Raw genomic sequence first — 18,897 nt, 5'->3', positions numbered from 1 at the left:
TAAAAAAAAAAACAAAAGAAGAAGAAAACCGAACACAAAAAAAACAACAAAAAAAAACAGTGTGTTCGTATTTAGCTTTGGCGCCAAATAGTATGTGCGCCAAAAAAAAAAATGCCATAGTCTTTTAAGCAACAATTTCAGTCAACATTTCTTATAAAAACAAGCAACAAAAACAAATCCAAGTATTAATGTAAGCTGATTTCACCTTGAAGCGAGTATGTGAAATAATACAAACTTATTTTCATTTTTATATTTGCATTATCTCATAATAGTATGGCTCATCTTGCACCACCAATCAGAATAATTGTGGGAATGCACTTTCGTTCAGTGTAACTTTTATAAAACAATATATTGATTAGCCAAAATGTTTCGTGGTAAATTTTTAGGCATTGCAGCAGGTTCGTATTAGTTGTTGCAAGTGAGATATTAAATGAAGAAGCGATGCTCCATAAAAATAAAAAAAGATGTTTATATTAATCCTAGCGAAATTCTATGCTTTGATAGCATACTTTTGGGAGCATTCATGTACGCCTTGCAGCATCTTGAGCTATTGAATAAAGTGATATTAGCTGAAATTGAGATGCGACCCCCATTGAAAAAAAACTATATTATTTCTACCGAAGTTCTATGCTTCGGTAGCATACTCTTAGGCGTACATATACTACGGTTTAGGCGTTGCAGCAAGTTGAGTGGATCAGTATAGTGATATTAGCCTAATGAGGAAGTGACACTCCATTGAAGAAAAAAAACCTATATTATTCCCAGCGAAGTTCTATGCTTCGGAAGCATGCTTTAAGGCGTTACGACTTGAGCGTTGCAGCATGTTGAGTTAATGAATAAAGTGACAGTAGCTCAAATGAAGACGCGTCACGCCTACAAAACATGTATATTATTCCTTTTGCAATTCTTTGTTTCGGTAGCACACTTTTAGGCGTACTTATGCTGAGGTTGAAGTTGAACTTTTTTATTAAAAATGATTTCCAGTAACCATGATATCAGATATCTTTAAGTTGTAGTTTGTTGATATTCTGTTTAATTTAAATATTATTAAGAAAAACTCATGCTGTGCGCCCAAAAGTGTTCTTGTTATGTTTACAAATGTGTACTAAATGACCAACTGTAAGTTAGTTTTACTGGCGTAGCTATAAATTTTGGTCACTTTTAAGAAAAAGTATATTATATTTGGAGTTCTATGTTTGGGTAGCACACTTCTAGGCGTATCTATGCTAAGGCCAGACGCTAATTTTTTATTAAAAACAAATTTCTCCATATCTAGGTTGTAGTTTCTTGATATACTGTTTAATTTCTATTTTATTAAAACAAGCATTCTATGCGCACAAAAGAATGCTTGACACGATTTAAAATGTTTACTTAATGGCAAGCCGTACTTTTGCTAAGGTTAGACTTGAATTTCTTCTTAAAAACAAATTTTTACTGACCTGAATGTAGTTTGTAGATACTCGGCTTACTTTTAAATTAATAAAAAATCCGTGTTATGCGCCTAAAAGTATGGCCTTCATTTTTGAAGTGTTTACTTACTACCTTAAGTTTTTTTTTGCACTGGTATAAAAACAAAGCTATAACTAACGCTTTCACATAACATTTTTGTGCTTTTAAAATTTTATATTTTTAAGTTTGCATTTGCTAAATGTGTAACCGCCTTATATCATAATATGCAGCAAACTTGCACATAATTTTCTATTTTTTACTTGCTTGCATGTGAATTTTATTTTTTTTTCATTGAATGAATTGCAGTGTATATTTGAATTTCCCTCTTTCACTGAAATATACAGTGAGCCCTTAAATGTATGCTACATTGATTAGTATTTTAAGCCTTTATATAGCTTGCTGCATTCGATTTTTGCACCACTAAGTTATTCCGAGTAAGAGAATAATTTATATTGCGCACGCCTGTAGATAGATTATATTTTTTCTTAACCCATTCTCTGATGCTTATTTTTAAACTACTTAAATTTACCGCCGTAGGCTGTTTGAAACTACTTTTCACTTTATGCACATACTTAATATCGTATTTCAAGTCTACGCATTTTTTGCACCGAAAAATATGCAACATTTTGCACATTTTTTGATTGGCATCGCTTTTAAAACATATATAAATGCTGCACTCAAAAGTATGCCTCACATTATAGAAAATGTTAATTGATTATGATAAGTGCGAATGTTAATATTTTTTAAGTTGATACGAAAATATTGAAAATTGAAATTATTTTGTTTAGAAATCAGTTTTAAACTTCTGATATTATGCAACATTTTCCGTTTTAAATTAATTTTTGAAGCAAACCATATATATTAGCGACATTGATCAGCGAGTTCTTCAACATTTTGGAATTTTGTTTTATTTGGTATCCCTTTTAAAATATAAGTTTATGCTGCATTTAAAAGTATACTACAAATATTTGAAAATTCTGTGTATTTAACACTTGAATGACTAGTGCGAATGCTAACATTCAGAAATTCATTTTCAACACACATATGTTGTTGTGAAATGTTTATTAACCTGAAAGCATGCTATGAAAAAATAAAATTTGTGTATTTTATAGCTCAAGTATTGCAATTGCATAGCTGATGAGAGTTATTGTGACACAAAACTGCAAATTTTAAATTTTAAAATTTTCACACTTCAGGAAAAAAATGTTTTTGTAAAAAACCACTTACCCAACATAAAGCCTAGAAAATCATGTGCCTATTTATTTGTACTTTCCCCTAAGTTTACTACCTATCATAGCTTCAAATTTTCCATAATATCTTCCAAATTTTATTGTTTTACGCCTAAAAGCACGGAATAAATTTTTAAATCTTTTAGGATTTGACAGTATTATGTGAAGTGCTTCTAATTTGTGTTTTTTTCCAAATTTCATAGGTTTACCCCTAAAAACACACAATAAATGTTGAATTCTTTTAATATTTGATAGTAAAGGGTTTTCTAATAACAGGTGTTACAGGTGAATGGATTGCGCTATCGAGAGATAATTAACGATTTCTTATGGCCGGAATTGGATGTATTGATCTGGACAATCTTTGTTTTCAACAAGACGGCGCTACGTGCCACACTAGCAACGAAACCATTGATATTTACGGGAGAACTTTTCGGACCGTGTTATCTCTCGAGGAGGTGATCACAATTGGCCACCGAAATCTTGTGACTTTTTACTTTGGACCAAGTGATAGAGAAAGTCTACGCCAACAGTCCAGGGTCGATTCAAGACCTGAAAGATGGAATTCGTGAGGCTATCAAGGACTTAGGGCAGCTACTTCGCAATTCGCTTATGGAAAGTTTCACGAAAAGGATATTGTCCTGTAAGCATGATCGGGGTGGTCATTTGCCCCATGTTATTTTCCACTATTAACGGCATACCTTCCTCTTTATAATGAAATAAACATCCTATCATTTATATTAAAAAATAGCATTTTTCTTTGAATATCAAAATAAAACCTCTTATAAAAAACCCTTTATTATGAGAAGTGCTTCTAGGCTTTAGTTTTTCTAATATTAAGCAGCGTAAATGACTGGCATCGCCACTCCTAAAATTATGCAACATTTTCTATTTAGCGTAATTCATTGCACTATCCCATGCACTGCACTAACCCATTAACTCACTACAAATTGTTTTAATATGTATTCGACAATGTTAGTGATCACACGCTAATTACACATTACCACAACGTTAATTGGCGTGCTACGTGCGTGCATGCGCCTGCAATTATACTTTTACCTATTGTTATAATAAAACTAATTTATTATTAATATCACTGTAGATTTGCTTTTCCCTGAATAGCCCTGCTAGGCAAGTTTTTGTGTGAATGTCTACATAATCATACATTTCAGAAGCATGTGCATTATGAAGCCGAAAAGTATGCAATGAATATGGTGAATTGCGTATAAAAGGTCTTTAATTAATTTAGCTGTAGCTAGCCGTCGATTGTGTTGACCTATGAGGCGCGAATTCACAAAAAATGCGGGTGGATATTTGGAGGGAAAGCGAATTCCATGCGAAGGCATGGACGGCTGCTGTAGTTGTGCCAGGTATGGTGGTAACTGCTAATCGCTTTTGTTGTGGTTGTGCTGCTCATAAATTTCATCACGGCAAGCAGGCAGTAATAAAACACAAGATGAGTTATATTTTCAGGTGGTAGCGGCTGGGGTTTGGGCATTTGTGGTTTGGTAGCGTGGTTGGTGCGCCAGGCGCCAGATTGCTAATTTCAATCGCTATATAATTAAGTTATTCTTGTGCTGATTGCGTACATGCGTATGTATGAGTGGTTTCGCAAATGTTGCTGGTGACGCGCCAAGGACGCGCAGTGCGACGAGTAGGTGCTGTGAACTCACGAATTTAATTGATTACCTAACAATATTGTTGCCGGTATTGGAAAATTTATTGTTGTTTCAATTGTTTGCACCCAGTCCGTGCCAAGTTGCTTGACGAAATTGAATTCTCATACGCGTATGCGTAACTTTCTTTGAGGTTTGGGTGGCGTCAATGGCATACCATCGAAAGTTTGTTACCAACTCGGTGGCGTATGCAATATGTAGTAAGCAAGCTTTTGTTTTGCCGAAAATCGTGTATGCAATACAATACCTGCCATTCACCTGCAGCTTCAGTTACTTTAACATGGCCGCGAAAGTAATTGAAAGAATAAGTGAAAAATATAATTTTCGAAAACTTTTTTCCCACCCTCATTTTGACAACCGCATGTGCCACAGCACTTGTTGAATAAACTGTTTAGTTCATTGCAATATTTCTGAAGCTTTCAGCTTATAATCCCTTTATTGTGCCTTTGTCCCGTGTTTACTGCCATTCTTACATTTCTACACTTCGTGACCTACTTATGCTCAATCTTCATCCGCACCATTCGCATTCCCTTGCCCTAATTCCGCAAGCTTCCCTTGTAACCTGCCCTCCTATTTTCATTCTCGCCTCGTTTTTCCGTTTCATTTTTCCTTCCCTTCCCTTCCCTTTTTTACCGCTCAGTGTTTAACGCAAACTTTTCAATAAGCAGCATATTTTCTGACGACTTTTCTAACCAAAACAAACAACAAACAAACAGTTTCTGCCGCCTTTAATGGTTCGACTGCTGCGCCCACCCGCCTCTTTGTATTCCGGCAAAAGTACGTGGAAAATTAAATTTTACTTAGTTTCGCAATGGCATGATGGAAAAAGTTGTGCGCGCGTAGCATACATACTTTCGGGCTTGTTGGTGTTGTTACACTTTATAAGCTCGCTCGCTCGCTAGCTAGTCTACATACAAACGAAAGTATTGAAAAGTTTCGTGCAATCTAAAAGTTGTTATGTGTAGGTTTGCAGCCACAAATCGTGCATTGTCGGTAACTACCAACCATATTTTGGGGTTTTAGTGTTAAATAAATTTTGGTGCATATTTTTAGGTGCTTTGCGGTGCAGCGCAGTTAGACGTTAGAAAATATCTGAAACGGAAAGCTTGCAATTGAGTTTTTGCCACTCTTCTGCGCTTATTAAAATTGAGATGTATACTTCTTCAAAAAGAAAAAAAATGTCTGATAGAATGTAGTCACAGTAAATATAAGAAAAATTTTAATAAACATGCAACGGTAATCATAAAAAAATAATAATTAAAGCTCTTGCTTGCACACGCTTAGAGGTTCCGGTGGAAAAAATTAAATTATTTGTATTTCAGGAAATTGAATAGCTAAACACCCATACCAAATTAAGTCCCGACAGTCGTTAAAAATCCGCAACACGCATACATCTCAAATTTGCGCTTAAATTAAAATTTACCGTGGCATACCTTGCGGCGTACAGTGGCAGATAATTTATAATTGCAGTGCTAACTGTTCATATAAAGTTGTAAGAAAATTTAACAATCTTTTGCAAATATTTCCGATAAAATTCCAATCTCTTTACTGCATACTTTTAGGTGACAGTGTTGCACGTATGTTGGGCAAATGGCAAACGAAAAGTTTTAATTGAGTTCTTCCTATTGAAAAATACTTTCTCATTTTACTTTACTATTCTCGCTACTTTCGGGCAGTATGCAATATAATTATGTCGAAAGTGTAGGGAGTTAGTTTCGGTTTGAAGAACTACGCTTTCAAGATAATTACTTTTTCGCAAGCTAGCGACTTCGACGCATTAACGTGGAAACAAAGAGGTGCAAATAAATTCGTGTACGACTTTTGATTATTTAATAAATATTTATGCGAATAGTTCAGCATAACTCAACGCAAAATTTGTTTCAGCAGCAAGTAATGCAATAGCCTTTTGAATTTACATATACCTGCTTTTAGGCGTACATTTTCTATAATACGTAAACTATATTAGTAACTCAAGTTATGTGCATAAATTAGTCGTATTTGAATGGCAGTGGTTAGGCATGCTTCAGAAATTGCGTATTTTTAGTAATTCAGAAGCTTCTCAATAATTGGTGCATACTTTTCTGCGCTGAAAATAATCGAATTATGATAAATAAACTTGGTAAGTAAGAAAAGTTGAAGAGCTAAGCGACCGCAAACTCGGACACATACAGTGCAAATCGCAAGTAAACTTTTAGGCGCAAAGGCATAAAAAGCGTGCGTATAGCGAAAATAAATAATAATTTAATAAATTACCGTCGTTCTGCAGCAAGTGAAAAATTCAAATGAGCAAACAAATATTTTTAATTCAATAGAACTAAATCGAAAAGCATAATTTTAGGCGTTCTTTGGAAAAACTGGCTGACAGTATATATTTTCTTTGTTTTTTAATTTTTGTTTTTGTGTTTTGAAATGCTTTATACAAGTACAACCAGTTTGGGTCTAGATTACGTACTTGCATGCTTTTGGGGGCAATGACTTTTCTTTGAGAAGCGCAAACTTTTTCATTAGACATGGCAAACAAATCAGGGAAAAGAGATACGAGAGAAAAATACAAAATGTTAGAAAAGTTGCATAGTTTTAGGCAGTATAGTAATTTAACCCTCCGTTGGGCACCCAAGCCTGGCCAGATGCGATTTGAACATATTTCTATTATAGCTAACGTCGTGAGCTTAAAATTTAATTTTCTATCGATTTATGGATTTAACCTTTTAAAAAGGGTCCTCGAACAGAACGAAAACAGGCCAGACCCGAGTGCCCGACCAAAGGTTTCAAAAAAGGTGCCCAACGGAGGGTTGATAGCTGAATAAATGTAGGCTATCCGAGGGTACAAGAATATGACTCGAATCTGCTAAATGAAAAACAAATCAGTTTCTGCTGCTATGTACGCAAAATGAGAAAACTTTTAGGCATAAAAAAACTTGCATATATGACAGATTGATAAGTTCAGACACATAGCAATAAAAGAAGTTGTAAAATATTGTACAAAAAAGGAAAAAAATACTACAAAAAACTGAAATGAAATACCTATATTTCATGTGCTTACTTTTGCATACTTTTAGGCACATTCATTCGTTTATCTTCGATTCCTTAACAGACTCCATAACAAGCAGACGGCTATTAAAAATAATAATGTAATAAAGAGCAAATACACTACCCACCTTGAGCTTAATTTAATTTCCAACAACACTCCCGCCAAAAGGTATGCAATAAAAATTTTACGACAGAAATAACTTAGCATATTTGCGAATGTCAAAATGAGTCTGTGAAATTGGAGATATTATGCTCGTTCGAAAGTGAGCAGACGCAAGATGACTGGCACCACATACATGTGCACACATATGCATGCATGTATGTGGTATAAGTGTATAGGTACCTAGCGCACAAAGATGCCATGCCTCAGGAAAATACGAGTACTTTTTCAACCAGCGATAGACACCTTGCCACACCATCGCCACTGACCTTCGACGTCACGTTGTTGTCAATTAACTGTTTCTTGCACACAGCTGTTGCACACTCCACGCCGTTTTTGCTATGAATTTGGCGTTGATATGAGTCAAATATGTATTTGGATATCCGATTGCTTGCTCATGTGTAAGAGAGGCGGCATGCGGGCGAAAGGTTGTCATGGCAGGGAAACTATCATTGTATGTTTCCGCTACTAAATGGATGGCAAATAAAGTTGAGTATGACTTGAGGTGCAAAAAGGGGTAGCCAACCCGAAAGGGTGTGCAGCGTGAGCAACACTCAAGAGTGCACATGTGTGGGTAGGTGCATGTTCGCCTGTCTATTTGTAACTGTCAATTTGCATATATTAGCGAGTGAGCGAGCGCGCCAGATAATCGGACTATTGGCTGAGAGGGTGAAGGGGTGAAAGGGCCATGCAGCGCTTTCAAGCTTATTTGCCATGGCTCTTTGCATTAACAATTTGCCCCTCGACTCAGTGGCAGTGTGGGGAGAGAGAGAGAGAGAGAGAGAAGTAGACAGAAATGAATGGCTGGTTCGACGCGGAGGCAAGTGAATGGCAAGGTAAATACCAACTAGCTGACAATCGAGCGCGCAGCCTTCCATGCTTGCTGCCATTCAACCATACTCGCTGCTCCTCACCTTTGTACGCGTTTATACCTGACAGTTGTTGTTGCTATTATTCTCCTCCGACTATTTTGTTTTGCTCGCAGCGCCCCGTTGGCGTTAATTGAATTTGCGAGCAGATAATAGCACATCGATATGGCTGCAGTCATCAGAGTAGTTGTTGTTGTTGGCACTGTCAACAATTGCTCGCGCGGCAAAACAGCGCACTTGCGGTAAACTGGCATACTGTATACTTCATATAATGGAGCTGCATAGTTTTAGGCGTCGACGCGCAGCAATTAAATGAAACATAGCCACAGAAAGTAGAGTGGTGTAGCGTAAACTAAACTTGTAGACTTGAAGATGGTGCGAATGTGCGAAAATCTGTTTTTGTGTTATTTAAATTAATTGTAATTGCGCATTTTTCGGCACTTGGAAGCTTTGTTTCATTTTCATAGAAAAGAATTAGCTTACTTTTCTTGGGTCATAATTTTTGCTGCATAAAATTAGGCGCTTTATTTTGGCTTAATAGTATCTGAAAACATATTTTTCAAGCAAAAAAATGAATAAAAATATTTGTTAAGTGCTTATTTACCATAATTTTTAAAAAATCTATAGCATATATTCGGGCGACAACGAGCTAACTGTTCTATAGTTTGTTTTCGAGTTAGTTCGTTGGAGTTATTTGAGTTGCGTAGGAGAGAATTTGCTTAAAGCTGCACAATTTGGGGGTTATGACTTTTGCTGCATACAATTAGGTGCTTAATTTGGTTTAATAGTATCTTAACCCTTTCAATACTAACGGGACAGATACGTCCCAATGAGTGTTTTCGTTTTACTAAATGCCAAATATTTTATTGCATCGCTGTGTATTTTCTTCCCATCAGTTTTTTACGAGATATATCATCAATTATGCTCCGTATGACCCGTTATACTTTGTATTTTTCTCTACATATGTTTTGCAGTCGTAGTTAAATCGTTGCACGTGCTAGGTCAGTAAGTGGAAAAACGGCAATTATAGATCTACTGAGTGTTCATTACGGGTGGGACAATGTTTTCCCAGGACATTTTCTCAATTCCCAGAAATAATTTCTTTATTTATACAATTTAGATCACTAGTAATAACTTTTCATGGTTAAATATTTTTTCCCCTTAAAAAAAAATCCGTATTGAAAGGGTTAAAACATATTTTTTAAGTTAGCAATTGAATCAAAATATTTGTTAAGCGCTTATTTACCACAGTTCGTTGGAGTTGTTTGATTTGCGTAGGAAAGAATTTGCTTAAAACTAGACATTTTAAGGGTAATGATTTTTGCTGCACACAATTAGGCGTTTAATTTAGCTTAATAGCATCTTAAAACATATTTATCAGGTAAAAATTGATTTAAAATATTCGTTAACGGCTTATTCAGCATCATTTTTCAATACACTATAGCATATATTCGGGCGCCAACTAACTAACGGTTACTAAATTCTTTCTATTGCAAATTTCTCAAACTGCTTTGAATTTATGAGGCAGTACAGCGCAATTTCGACGTATCTTCAATGCATACTTTTAGGCTTTATGCGTTTTATCGTCAATTTATTTAATTGCAATTTAGTAAATTTTTGTGGAAGAGACTAAAAAGGTAAACTATTATAAATACTATTTATTTGTGCATTAGTACTGCCTATACCTAGGCGCTTTCACATTTTTATGTTGCTTATTTGTAAGCTTTTTTAACTGGAGTTTAACTGTTCAAAATTTACTCGACTTTTTTGGCCTAAGTAAACGCAATTTATAAAATTGTATGAGATACTACTTGTTGCCATATTAATAAGCCATACATTGAGGCGTCTTTTTCAAGGAAGTATCTCCATGTACATGTTATATAAACATTTTTGCCAAAAATATGCTTTTGAGGTTCATTTGCAAATCGCACGCGAACCTAATGTCATTCTGGCGGCATACTTTTAGGGAACTAAACTTTAGTTTTACTTTACTTTACTAGTTGATTGTTTGAAATTTGGTGAGTTTTTATAGTTGAAAGTTGGTTATATTTGTTAATTGTTAATTTTAGCGAATACATTTATACGCTTACTTGCTTAATTTTTCTTTAATTCACTCAACAGAGGACAACTCTTTGATCGATACTAATTTTTACTCCAATCATTTATTGTGAAAAAGTTTTGTATGCATTTCCTTTGCATACTTTTAGGTGTGTAATTTACAATATCTTTACAAAATATTAAATTATGCTGAATATATGCTGATTTTTTGCAATGTCACACAACTTTATTTCTGGATTTTTCTTGCATTATTATTTTTTGCCTACATTAGGCACTTCCCTTTTTATTGATAAAAGTTTAAAAGTGTTATCAAAATTGCAAGAAAGTTATCAGAGAATTGCGTGTTAGGCTTTCTATTCCAATCATGCTTAGAGATTGCGGCACATATCGCCCAAATGCATGCTACAAAAAGCGTCTATGGGAACAATAAAGGCAATAAGTACATAACTCTAAACTTTGTGTACTTAAGCATTAAGATACAATCATTAAAAAGTTTCTCTATATCTAATCTGTAATATTTTGTAACCATGGACCTGATAAAAAAGTTAATGTGAATATCAATATTTATCCTGTAATTAATTAATCAAGGTTTGGGCTGAAGTATTTATATATAATTGGCGCTTATATTCTTTTTGTGTGCTTGGCTCAGCTCCTCCTCCTCTCATTTGTGGTGTGCGTCTTGATGTTGGACTCACTGATGTGGAATAATTTCATATTCACTTTTCGCGGTATGCATTTAGGGGCTTCATTCGCATAATTAATGTTTCGGCTTTGAAATCAGAGATTTTTTTTTAACACAGAGATTTTTTTCTACACAGCTCGTTTGCGTAGAATCTTAAACTTACATACATACAAATCGTATGCATGCATTGAGGCGTTTTCCAGTGGTAGTTAAAAGTCTCAGATTTTCTACAATTTGTGAACCTACTTAATTTCAATTCTGAATGGAAACCATTCTCGCTAATAAGCAGGGAAGAGAGGAGTTTCCTACTTCAATGCATAATTTTAGGCGCATATGATTATTCCTGTCGATATTTTTGCACTGAATAACAGGTCAATGCCAATCGGTTAGTCCAAGCAGAAGGCATAGCGCCTATAATTAAGCAAGTTAATTTGCTTTGAAATGCTAAATACTGCTCGTGCGCTCTAGTAAATCACGCTCAAGTAATCTATATTACTTTTATATAATTTTTGATTCAAGCACGCCAACTCACTGGCGAAACGAGTCTTCTTAGCGTAGTGAGTTTTTTCAGGTAAATTTTTTCCACTCTCGGCACGGCCCATATTTTGTATGCCATCCTGCTGTATTAACCTTTCCTTTCATGCAATATTTATTACTTGTATACTCAACAGCCAAACGAGGTGTTTTGTTTTTTATTTATTTAGGGCGCTCAATTCCCTGCCAATCCCAGACGCGACAAGCAAAGCGTTTGCGGTATCATCCAACAAGTCTAAAGTAAACATTTAATTCTTCAGCTATGGAACTAAAGCTCATACATAAATATATGCAGAATAAGCTACAAAGACATGACAACGACACCAACAATGAAACAACAAGTACAACTTCAAAAAACCCCTTTCACTCTCTTCCTGCCCAATTTGATGCCCGTGGGTTTTTATTGCATAGCAGCTGCTTTTGTTGTGGTTGCCCAAATAACGAATTTCTAATTATTGTCTCTATGTTGTTGTTGTCGTTATTGTGTATCCTTTACACGCTCTTGTTTGTTATTTGCTTTTGCCTGCATCGTTACCCTTTTGCGTGCGTGTGTGCGTATGCGTTAGTGTATGACATTATGTGCTTTTGGGCGAAAATGCAAATGCGAATGGGAAATGGGAAATTAAAGTGCGAGCAACACCAAATTCGAGTGCGCATCGTTGCACATGGCTGTAATAAAGTAAAATGTATAGGAGCGTCATTTGATTGCTGCAAATTATGCAAATAAGTGTGTCAGGACAAATATGCATAAGCGGATGAGTGTGCGTTTGTGTGCGTGTGTGGGTTTGCACAGACAGAACAAAAGCAAAAACGCTGCTATAAACAAATGGCTGAAGGTGTCACGTAGCAGACAAGCGGAAATTGGGACGCCTGTAATTATGCATGTAAGGGATACTGGGACGGCATTGAATGTGGTTGTATGTGAGTAGGTAGCAGCTTTTTGGATGGTATAGAGAGCTAATTGGCGAGTACAGCTTGTTTTTGTTTTTTGGTGAGGCTTATGATGCCAAAAACCGAGGTGCCCCTAAACGCATTGTATAAAAAAGAATTTGGGGTGTATTTTGGTCAGTATGCGAGCACGTAAAATTAAAAAACATTATTTTAAAGTAAACATTTAATGATACAATTTCCTTCTGGTCCCCAAAATGAAGGCCACTTAGTTGAAATGAAAAAGTAGCCCAATCTTGCAAAATTTTATATTTTTGGGCGTTTTAAAAGAGTTATGCGAGGCGTAGTTATTGGGAAAGGATGCATTTTTAAGAAAAAGTTTATTCTAATAGCGGTCATTCTTCGGCAGGCAATGGAAAGGCTGCTCCTAAGAAATCTTCTATCGTACGGAGACGGCTTAAGGCCCTCGCCTCATTTAAATAAGTGTTATTTTAAAAGCGTATAAAACAGAAATGAAAAAAAATTTTGTTATTTTTGTTTTAAGCGTTTTATTTTTCAGTTCACTGTTAGAAAATAAAAACTTTTTTGGCCCTACAAGGTTCGCTTAAAAAGTTGTCAGCCTTCAAAAATGGTCTTCACATGGACAATGGACATAGATATGCCCGGTTCTACTGAACCGATTTGAATGAAAAAAATTTGTATTTTTTCGGACCTTTAAAGTCAAAAAAGGGTCAAGAAACTGTTTTTCATTCATCGATTTTAACCCTTGAAAGTCTATCATTTCGTCAAACTTTATTTGTTTTTAAAGATCGTAATTCATACGATAACGACATTCATACTGAATAAAAACCAGTTTATCTTTTTGATTTCAGACCCCTGTGAGTTCTGGAATCCGTGTCGCCAGCGACATAGCTAGTTTTGGAAGACCATTTTTTGAAGGCTGACAACTTTTTCAACGAACTTTGTATGGCCAAAAATTTTTTATTTTGTAACAATAAATCAAAAAATAAAATACTGGAAACAGAAATAAAAGATTGTTTTCCATTCCGTTTTACACGCTTTTCAAGAATCATCCAAAATACACCATTTCAAATGAGGCGAGAGAAAAATTAAAAAAAAAAGTATTAGATTAAGGCAAGAAAGGAGTTGAAGCATTGAAGTGCAACTCATTTTATCTTTTCAGTGCTCGCTCCGCTTCTAAATTCATATTTTTCCCCCATTACCGGTTCTGTTCCCCTCTATTTGTAATCACTACGCAGTCTTCGAGGTCGGTAGCTCTGCAATTCTTTCATATCATCGAGCCATACGGAAAAAGTGTTTATCTTAATAATAGTCGATATATCAGCAGGACACCACGTAAAAAGCCTCTGATTTCAGAAAAAAATCGTCGCCTTCGGCTTCAGTTTGGCAAGAAAATGGATTTCTGGTCTGAAATTTTATTTACTGACGAATCGAAGTTCAATCAATATATTTGGAAGTGATGGCCGGACTAAAATATGGAGGAGAAGAAATGCGGATATGGAAATGAAAAATTTCTTACCTACTATCAAGCACGGCGGTGGTAGCGTAATGGTTTGGGAAGGTATAGCTGTTCTGGCTTCGGAGATATGACCTTTATGGAAGGTACTAAGGACCGATAAATAAAGAGTTTTTCAATAAGGGTTTTTCAATAAGGCCGGGTAGATGTTGAAATGGAATAAAATGGCGTTTGCTGTGTGGCACGTAGCGCCGTCCTGCTGGAACCACTTGTTGTCTAGGTCCATATGGTTCAATATGGGCCATAAGAAATTGGAAGGGCCATCACGTCTACCGAAAAATGGGCGCAATCCGCGCAACGTTTGCGTTAATGGACACTCATTTTGATAATAAAGTTTTATCATTTGAACGTGGTGTTCAATCGTGTAATTTGCCATGATGATTTGGCATAAACAAATGAATAATAAACAAAAGATTTGCCAGATGTCATCAAAACAAAATGGCTGCCACAGGGCGCCAAAATCGACCCGTGCCAATTGAAAAACCCTTTATAAAAATGTTTTGGAACAGCGAAAAATTCGACAAAGCATAGTAACTGACGTAAAATCGATAGAAGAGTTGATGGAGGCATGGAACCGAATAACGCAGGAAGAGCTTACGCAACTGTAGGTTGCATCAATGCCGTGATGTCTTCCAGCAGTGATTGATAAGGGTGGTGGACCTACTAAATATTAAAAGTATTCAAAAAGCTAGTTTTAAAATGAAAAAATTGTTTTTCTACGCAAAATGTAGAATTTTTTTGTGAAACCAATTTTTTGTTGTTTAGAAAATATTTTTTTTTATAAACCAAGGGACTTTAATTTTTGTAAATTTATGAATAAATATGAACTCTGAAAAAAACTACATCAACAGTTTTTTCAATTATTGTATACCTTCTGGGAAGCAAGAAAATATGCTGCTGCATGCAGATTTATTTTTTAGTTTTGTGAATATTCTCAGCTTACTTCGCCCACCTTACAGCTTGCGTGCTTATAAGTACTTACTTTACTAATTTGCTTTTCTCTGCTTTCTTTACTTATATTGGTATCTTTTCTTCTTCTACATCCTCACATCTCTACTTTTTCCCTCCGTCTTTGGTTTCTTATGAGTCCCTCTACTAATACTATTTAGCTTTTACACTTGTATGTTGTTGAGTTATTACTATATTTCACTTACCAAGAATATCGCCACCCACGCCATTCCAATATTATCAAACGATATTGTCCCTTGAAATGGATTATGAGCGGTCTCCCTGCAGTCCGTATAATATTGATTCCAATTGACGCAGGACTCATTTGTCGGTAGATTGTCCTCATAGTTGGCAGATGCCAGCCCTGCAAATGGCAAAAAGACTTAAGAATTTTTTATTGATCAATGTTTTTCATTGCATTTTTTACTAATAATATAAAAAATTCGAAAAAAGGAATAATTTTGTCTGGAAAATTTTTCCTCACAAATTATTTATAACCTCTGTAATCCATTGTAATTCACCTCAATTAGTGACTTCCTGTGATATTTCTCCGGCAGCCTCTGTACTTGCTTAATCAAGTGTTAAATTTAGGCGCACATTTTTTCTTTGACAGAAAACATGGGCCAAAAACTGTACACTGCCAGCCAGAGAACGTTTGCTGTCATACTATAGCGTCATTGATGGGTTGTTTGATCGCCAGGGGGTCCAAAGTTATGGTTCACTTAAGTGGACTTGAGAGGTTGCAATATATTTTGGCTTTGTTCTCATTCTTGTTTTTGATCTTTTGAAAGTGTATTCTGTTGTTTGCTTGCATTTCGCAAAATACCTTTTCGTACATTTCACTTTTGTAATTATGCTTGAATTTCATTGGAATTTATTTACTTATGTTTTCCACCAACGACAAGATCAAAGATACTACGGACTTACGGGCTTCAGATGGACTGCTCAGCCGTGGTGCCGCATTATGTTTCACTGAAAGTATCGGAATTGCCTCAATCAAACATAAATGCATACGATAGAGTTGCCCATTTCATCACATTCCATTTAATTCCACGCATTTTGAAAAAAATAAATAAAATCACCAATTTACATCGCATTTATCCAACCCTGCTGCATTTTTGATGCTAATAATTTTTTCATTTATTCCTGTTTTAATTTTTTCTATTTTTTCCCCTTTTTACTTTTCTTGTTGCTATATTTGCAACAATTTTTAATTAAAAATTAACTCATCGGGGGAGGAACTGCTGTTATCGCGCAACTCACTCGTATAGTTTCGTAATCATAATTAAAGTTTGCGCTAGCATTTTAAGCAGCAACAACAAAGGCAACAATGAATCAATAAAAATAGCAGCACGCGCATTGGCGCGCCGTCATCGTCGACCAAACTCATTAACATTTAGTGACCAATTACACCAACAATATGCCAGCAACATAAATTGGCAGCATGAAAAATCACTCAAGTAGCAATTTAAGTTTGCTGCATTTCCGCGCTTTTCCACTTTTCTACTCGTCCGGCCGCCGTGCTAATTTTACTCCCGGCTAACACTCGAATACCGTTGATTTTTAATGAGCAGCAACAAATTTATGCAGCTACGGTCAGTTGACTAGTCAAGTGCCAACCCGCGTTGCTCTTTACTTTTCTACTGCCTCGGCACTCTCTGCTCTGTGCACTGTGCTCTACTACCCTTCTTCGTTCGGCAGCGATGTCTACTTGAAATTGAGTTGTGCGAAAATTGAATTACTTCATTCATTCAGGCCGATTGCTAACAACTAAATGCTATGGAATTTTAATTAATTTTTTGCTACTTACATACAATTATAATAATAAACATAGAATTTGTTGTGGTTGTTGTTGCTGTACGCTTACTTACTCGTACAAATCATGTCGCCAACTTTATAGGGTGGAAAATCCGTACATAAATGCATGCCGGAGTCGCCAGGCTTCGAGCAAATGTAGTCCTGCTCCTTGGAGAATTCGTAGTAGTTGGAGACACTAGAGTTTTGTTGTTGTTGTTGTTTTTTGTTAAAATTTTTTCAGAGGGGAAGTAGAGTTGTTGTAGAGTTTGCGAATTTAAATAATTCAAAAAAATGATTGTTTATGATTTGTTTCAGATTTTTTTGTGTGTTTTTTAGTATAAAATTTATGTTAATTTTTATTAGTATTAGTGTAATATTTGCAAAAAAAATTAAATTTAAATTAATTCATAATTTCGTGTGGTTTACAGCAATTCAGTTGCATTATAATAATAGTTATTATTTTTTTGGTTATATGCAGTGTGTGTCAATGAGATCAGAATGAGAGAAGAGAAAAAATACATACAAAAAAAGAGACATTTAGTAAATCACAATATATATAAAATTTTCATTTTCAAGACATTTCATAACATTTATTCAGACACTTAGAGATTTGAATATGAATGAGTGGAAATCGAGCAGTTCAGCGTTGAGCGAAGTTGAAATTTGATAGACGAAATCAGAAGACGAAAAAAGTTTAAGAGATATGATACGAGGAAATACAAAATAAAAAGCTGTAGTCCTAAAATTAAAAAAAAATATGAATAAAAAAATATTAAAAAAATTTAACACGCAAAAGGTGTTTGCTAAAAAAAGTGTATAAAGTGCCAAATGTTAGCATAAAATGTAAAAAGAGTGAAGTTCAGTACGAGTAAAAAATAAAGAGAAAATGAGTAGTGAAAATGAATGAGTTTAAATAAGTCACCAAAAATGAGATATCAAAATTAGCTAAAAAATATGATTGCTCAACAAATAAGCTCATCGTAAATGAGTGAACAAAACGAGTGAAAAAATTAATGCTCAATACAAAGAAACTCAACTAAGTGCGTAGACAAAAAAAAAAAACAATAAATATATGTTGGAAATAATAAATAAATATGAAAGGAAAAAGGGCAATTTCAAATGAATTACAGAGAGATGTGTATATCTGAGTCACTTAGCAGAAAGTCTGAAAAGCTCACAGCTGATTGAGTAAAATGAGTGAGTCAAAATAAACGCACAATAAAAATAGGTCCTATTACATTAAATTCGTAGGCCAAATTAAGGGGTTTCGTCAAAGGAAAAGAAAAGGAGCTCAGTCAAACATATTTAGAAAATGGAATAAAAGCTTCAAATTGAGTTAGTCAAATGAGTGAGCAAAAAAAAAAACGCACCATAAAAATAAAACCTATTAAATTCTTAAGCCAAATTAAGACGATTCGTGAAAAGAAAAGGAAAAGGCGTTAAGGCAAAAATATTTAGAAAATGGGACAAAAATCTCAGTTAATGAGTTAGAAATAAATGAGCCAGAAAAGCTCCAGCTTAAGTGAGTAAAATGAGTGAGTAAAAGGAAGCTCTCAATAAAAATAAGTCCTACTAAATTCATAGACCAAAGAAAGACTATTTGTTAAAAGAAAAGAAAAGGAGCTAAATCAAAAATATTTAGAAAGCGGAATAAATGTCTCAGTTAATGAGTGTGAAATTCGTGAGATTGAAAAGTTCATAACTGAGTGAGTAGAATAAGAGAGAGAAATATAGTCAGAATAGAGAGACTAAAACAGAGAACATAAAAAAAGATAAGTGGGCAATTCCTACAGTGATGATTTTGAGTGTATCAAAATTGAATAAAAAATAAATAGAAGTTTATTAAAATAAAATAAAATGTCAGTGTGTAATAATGGTTTTAAGTAATCCATCAAAAATGGTTAAAAACAGTAACTAAAATAAGTGAAGAAAAATTTAGCGCTCAATAGAAACAAAGTAAGCCAAATTCATGGATTTAGTAGAACACATCGTAAAAGAAAGAGGTGTACTCAGAAAATTTTAAAACAAAGTGGAATATGCTTC

The 18,897-nt window shown here is 34.9% G+C and overlaps 1 protein-coding gene across 1 annotated transcript in view; it reads right to left on the bottom strand.

Moving 5' to 3' along the window:
• Nucleotides 1-18,897, bottom strand: part of LOC129237458 (uncharacterized) — a 205,043-nt gene that overhangs the window by 89,908 nt on the left and 96,238 nt on the right. The window contains exons 5-6 of the mRNA XM_054872231.1: nt 16,929-17,050; nt 15,264-15,421 (exon numbers count right to left, since the gene is read on the bottom strand). Coding sequence (XP_054728206.1) covers nt 15,264-15,421; nt 16,929-17,050 — 280 coding nt within the window. The remainder of the gene's footprint in view (nt 1-15,263; nt 15,422-16,928; nt 17,051-18,897) is intronic.

The sequence above is a fragment of the Anastrepha obliqua genome, chromosome 2 (genome assembly GCF_027943255.1).
Source record: "Anastrepha obliqua isolate idAnaObli1 chromosome 2, idAnaObli1_1.0, whole genome shotgun sequence".
In the NCBI taxonomy this organism is placed as follows: domain Eukaryota; kingdom Metazoa; phylum Arthropoda; class Insecta; order Diptera; family Tephritidae; genus Anastrepha; species Anastrepha obliqua.
The sequence above is the reverse complement of the archived record's forward strand: the minus strand, read 5'-3'. Positions and strand labels throughout refer to the sequence as shown.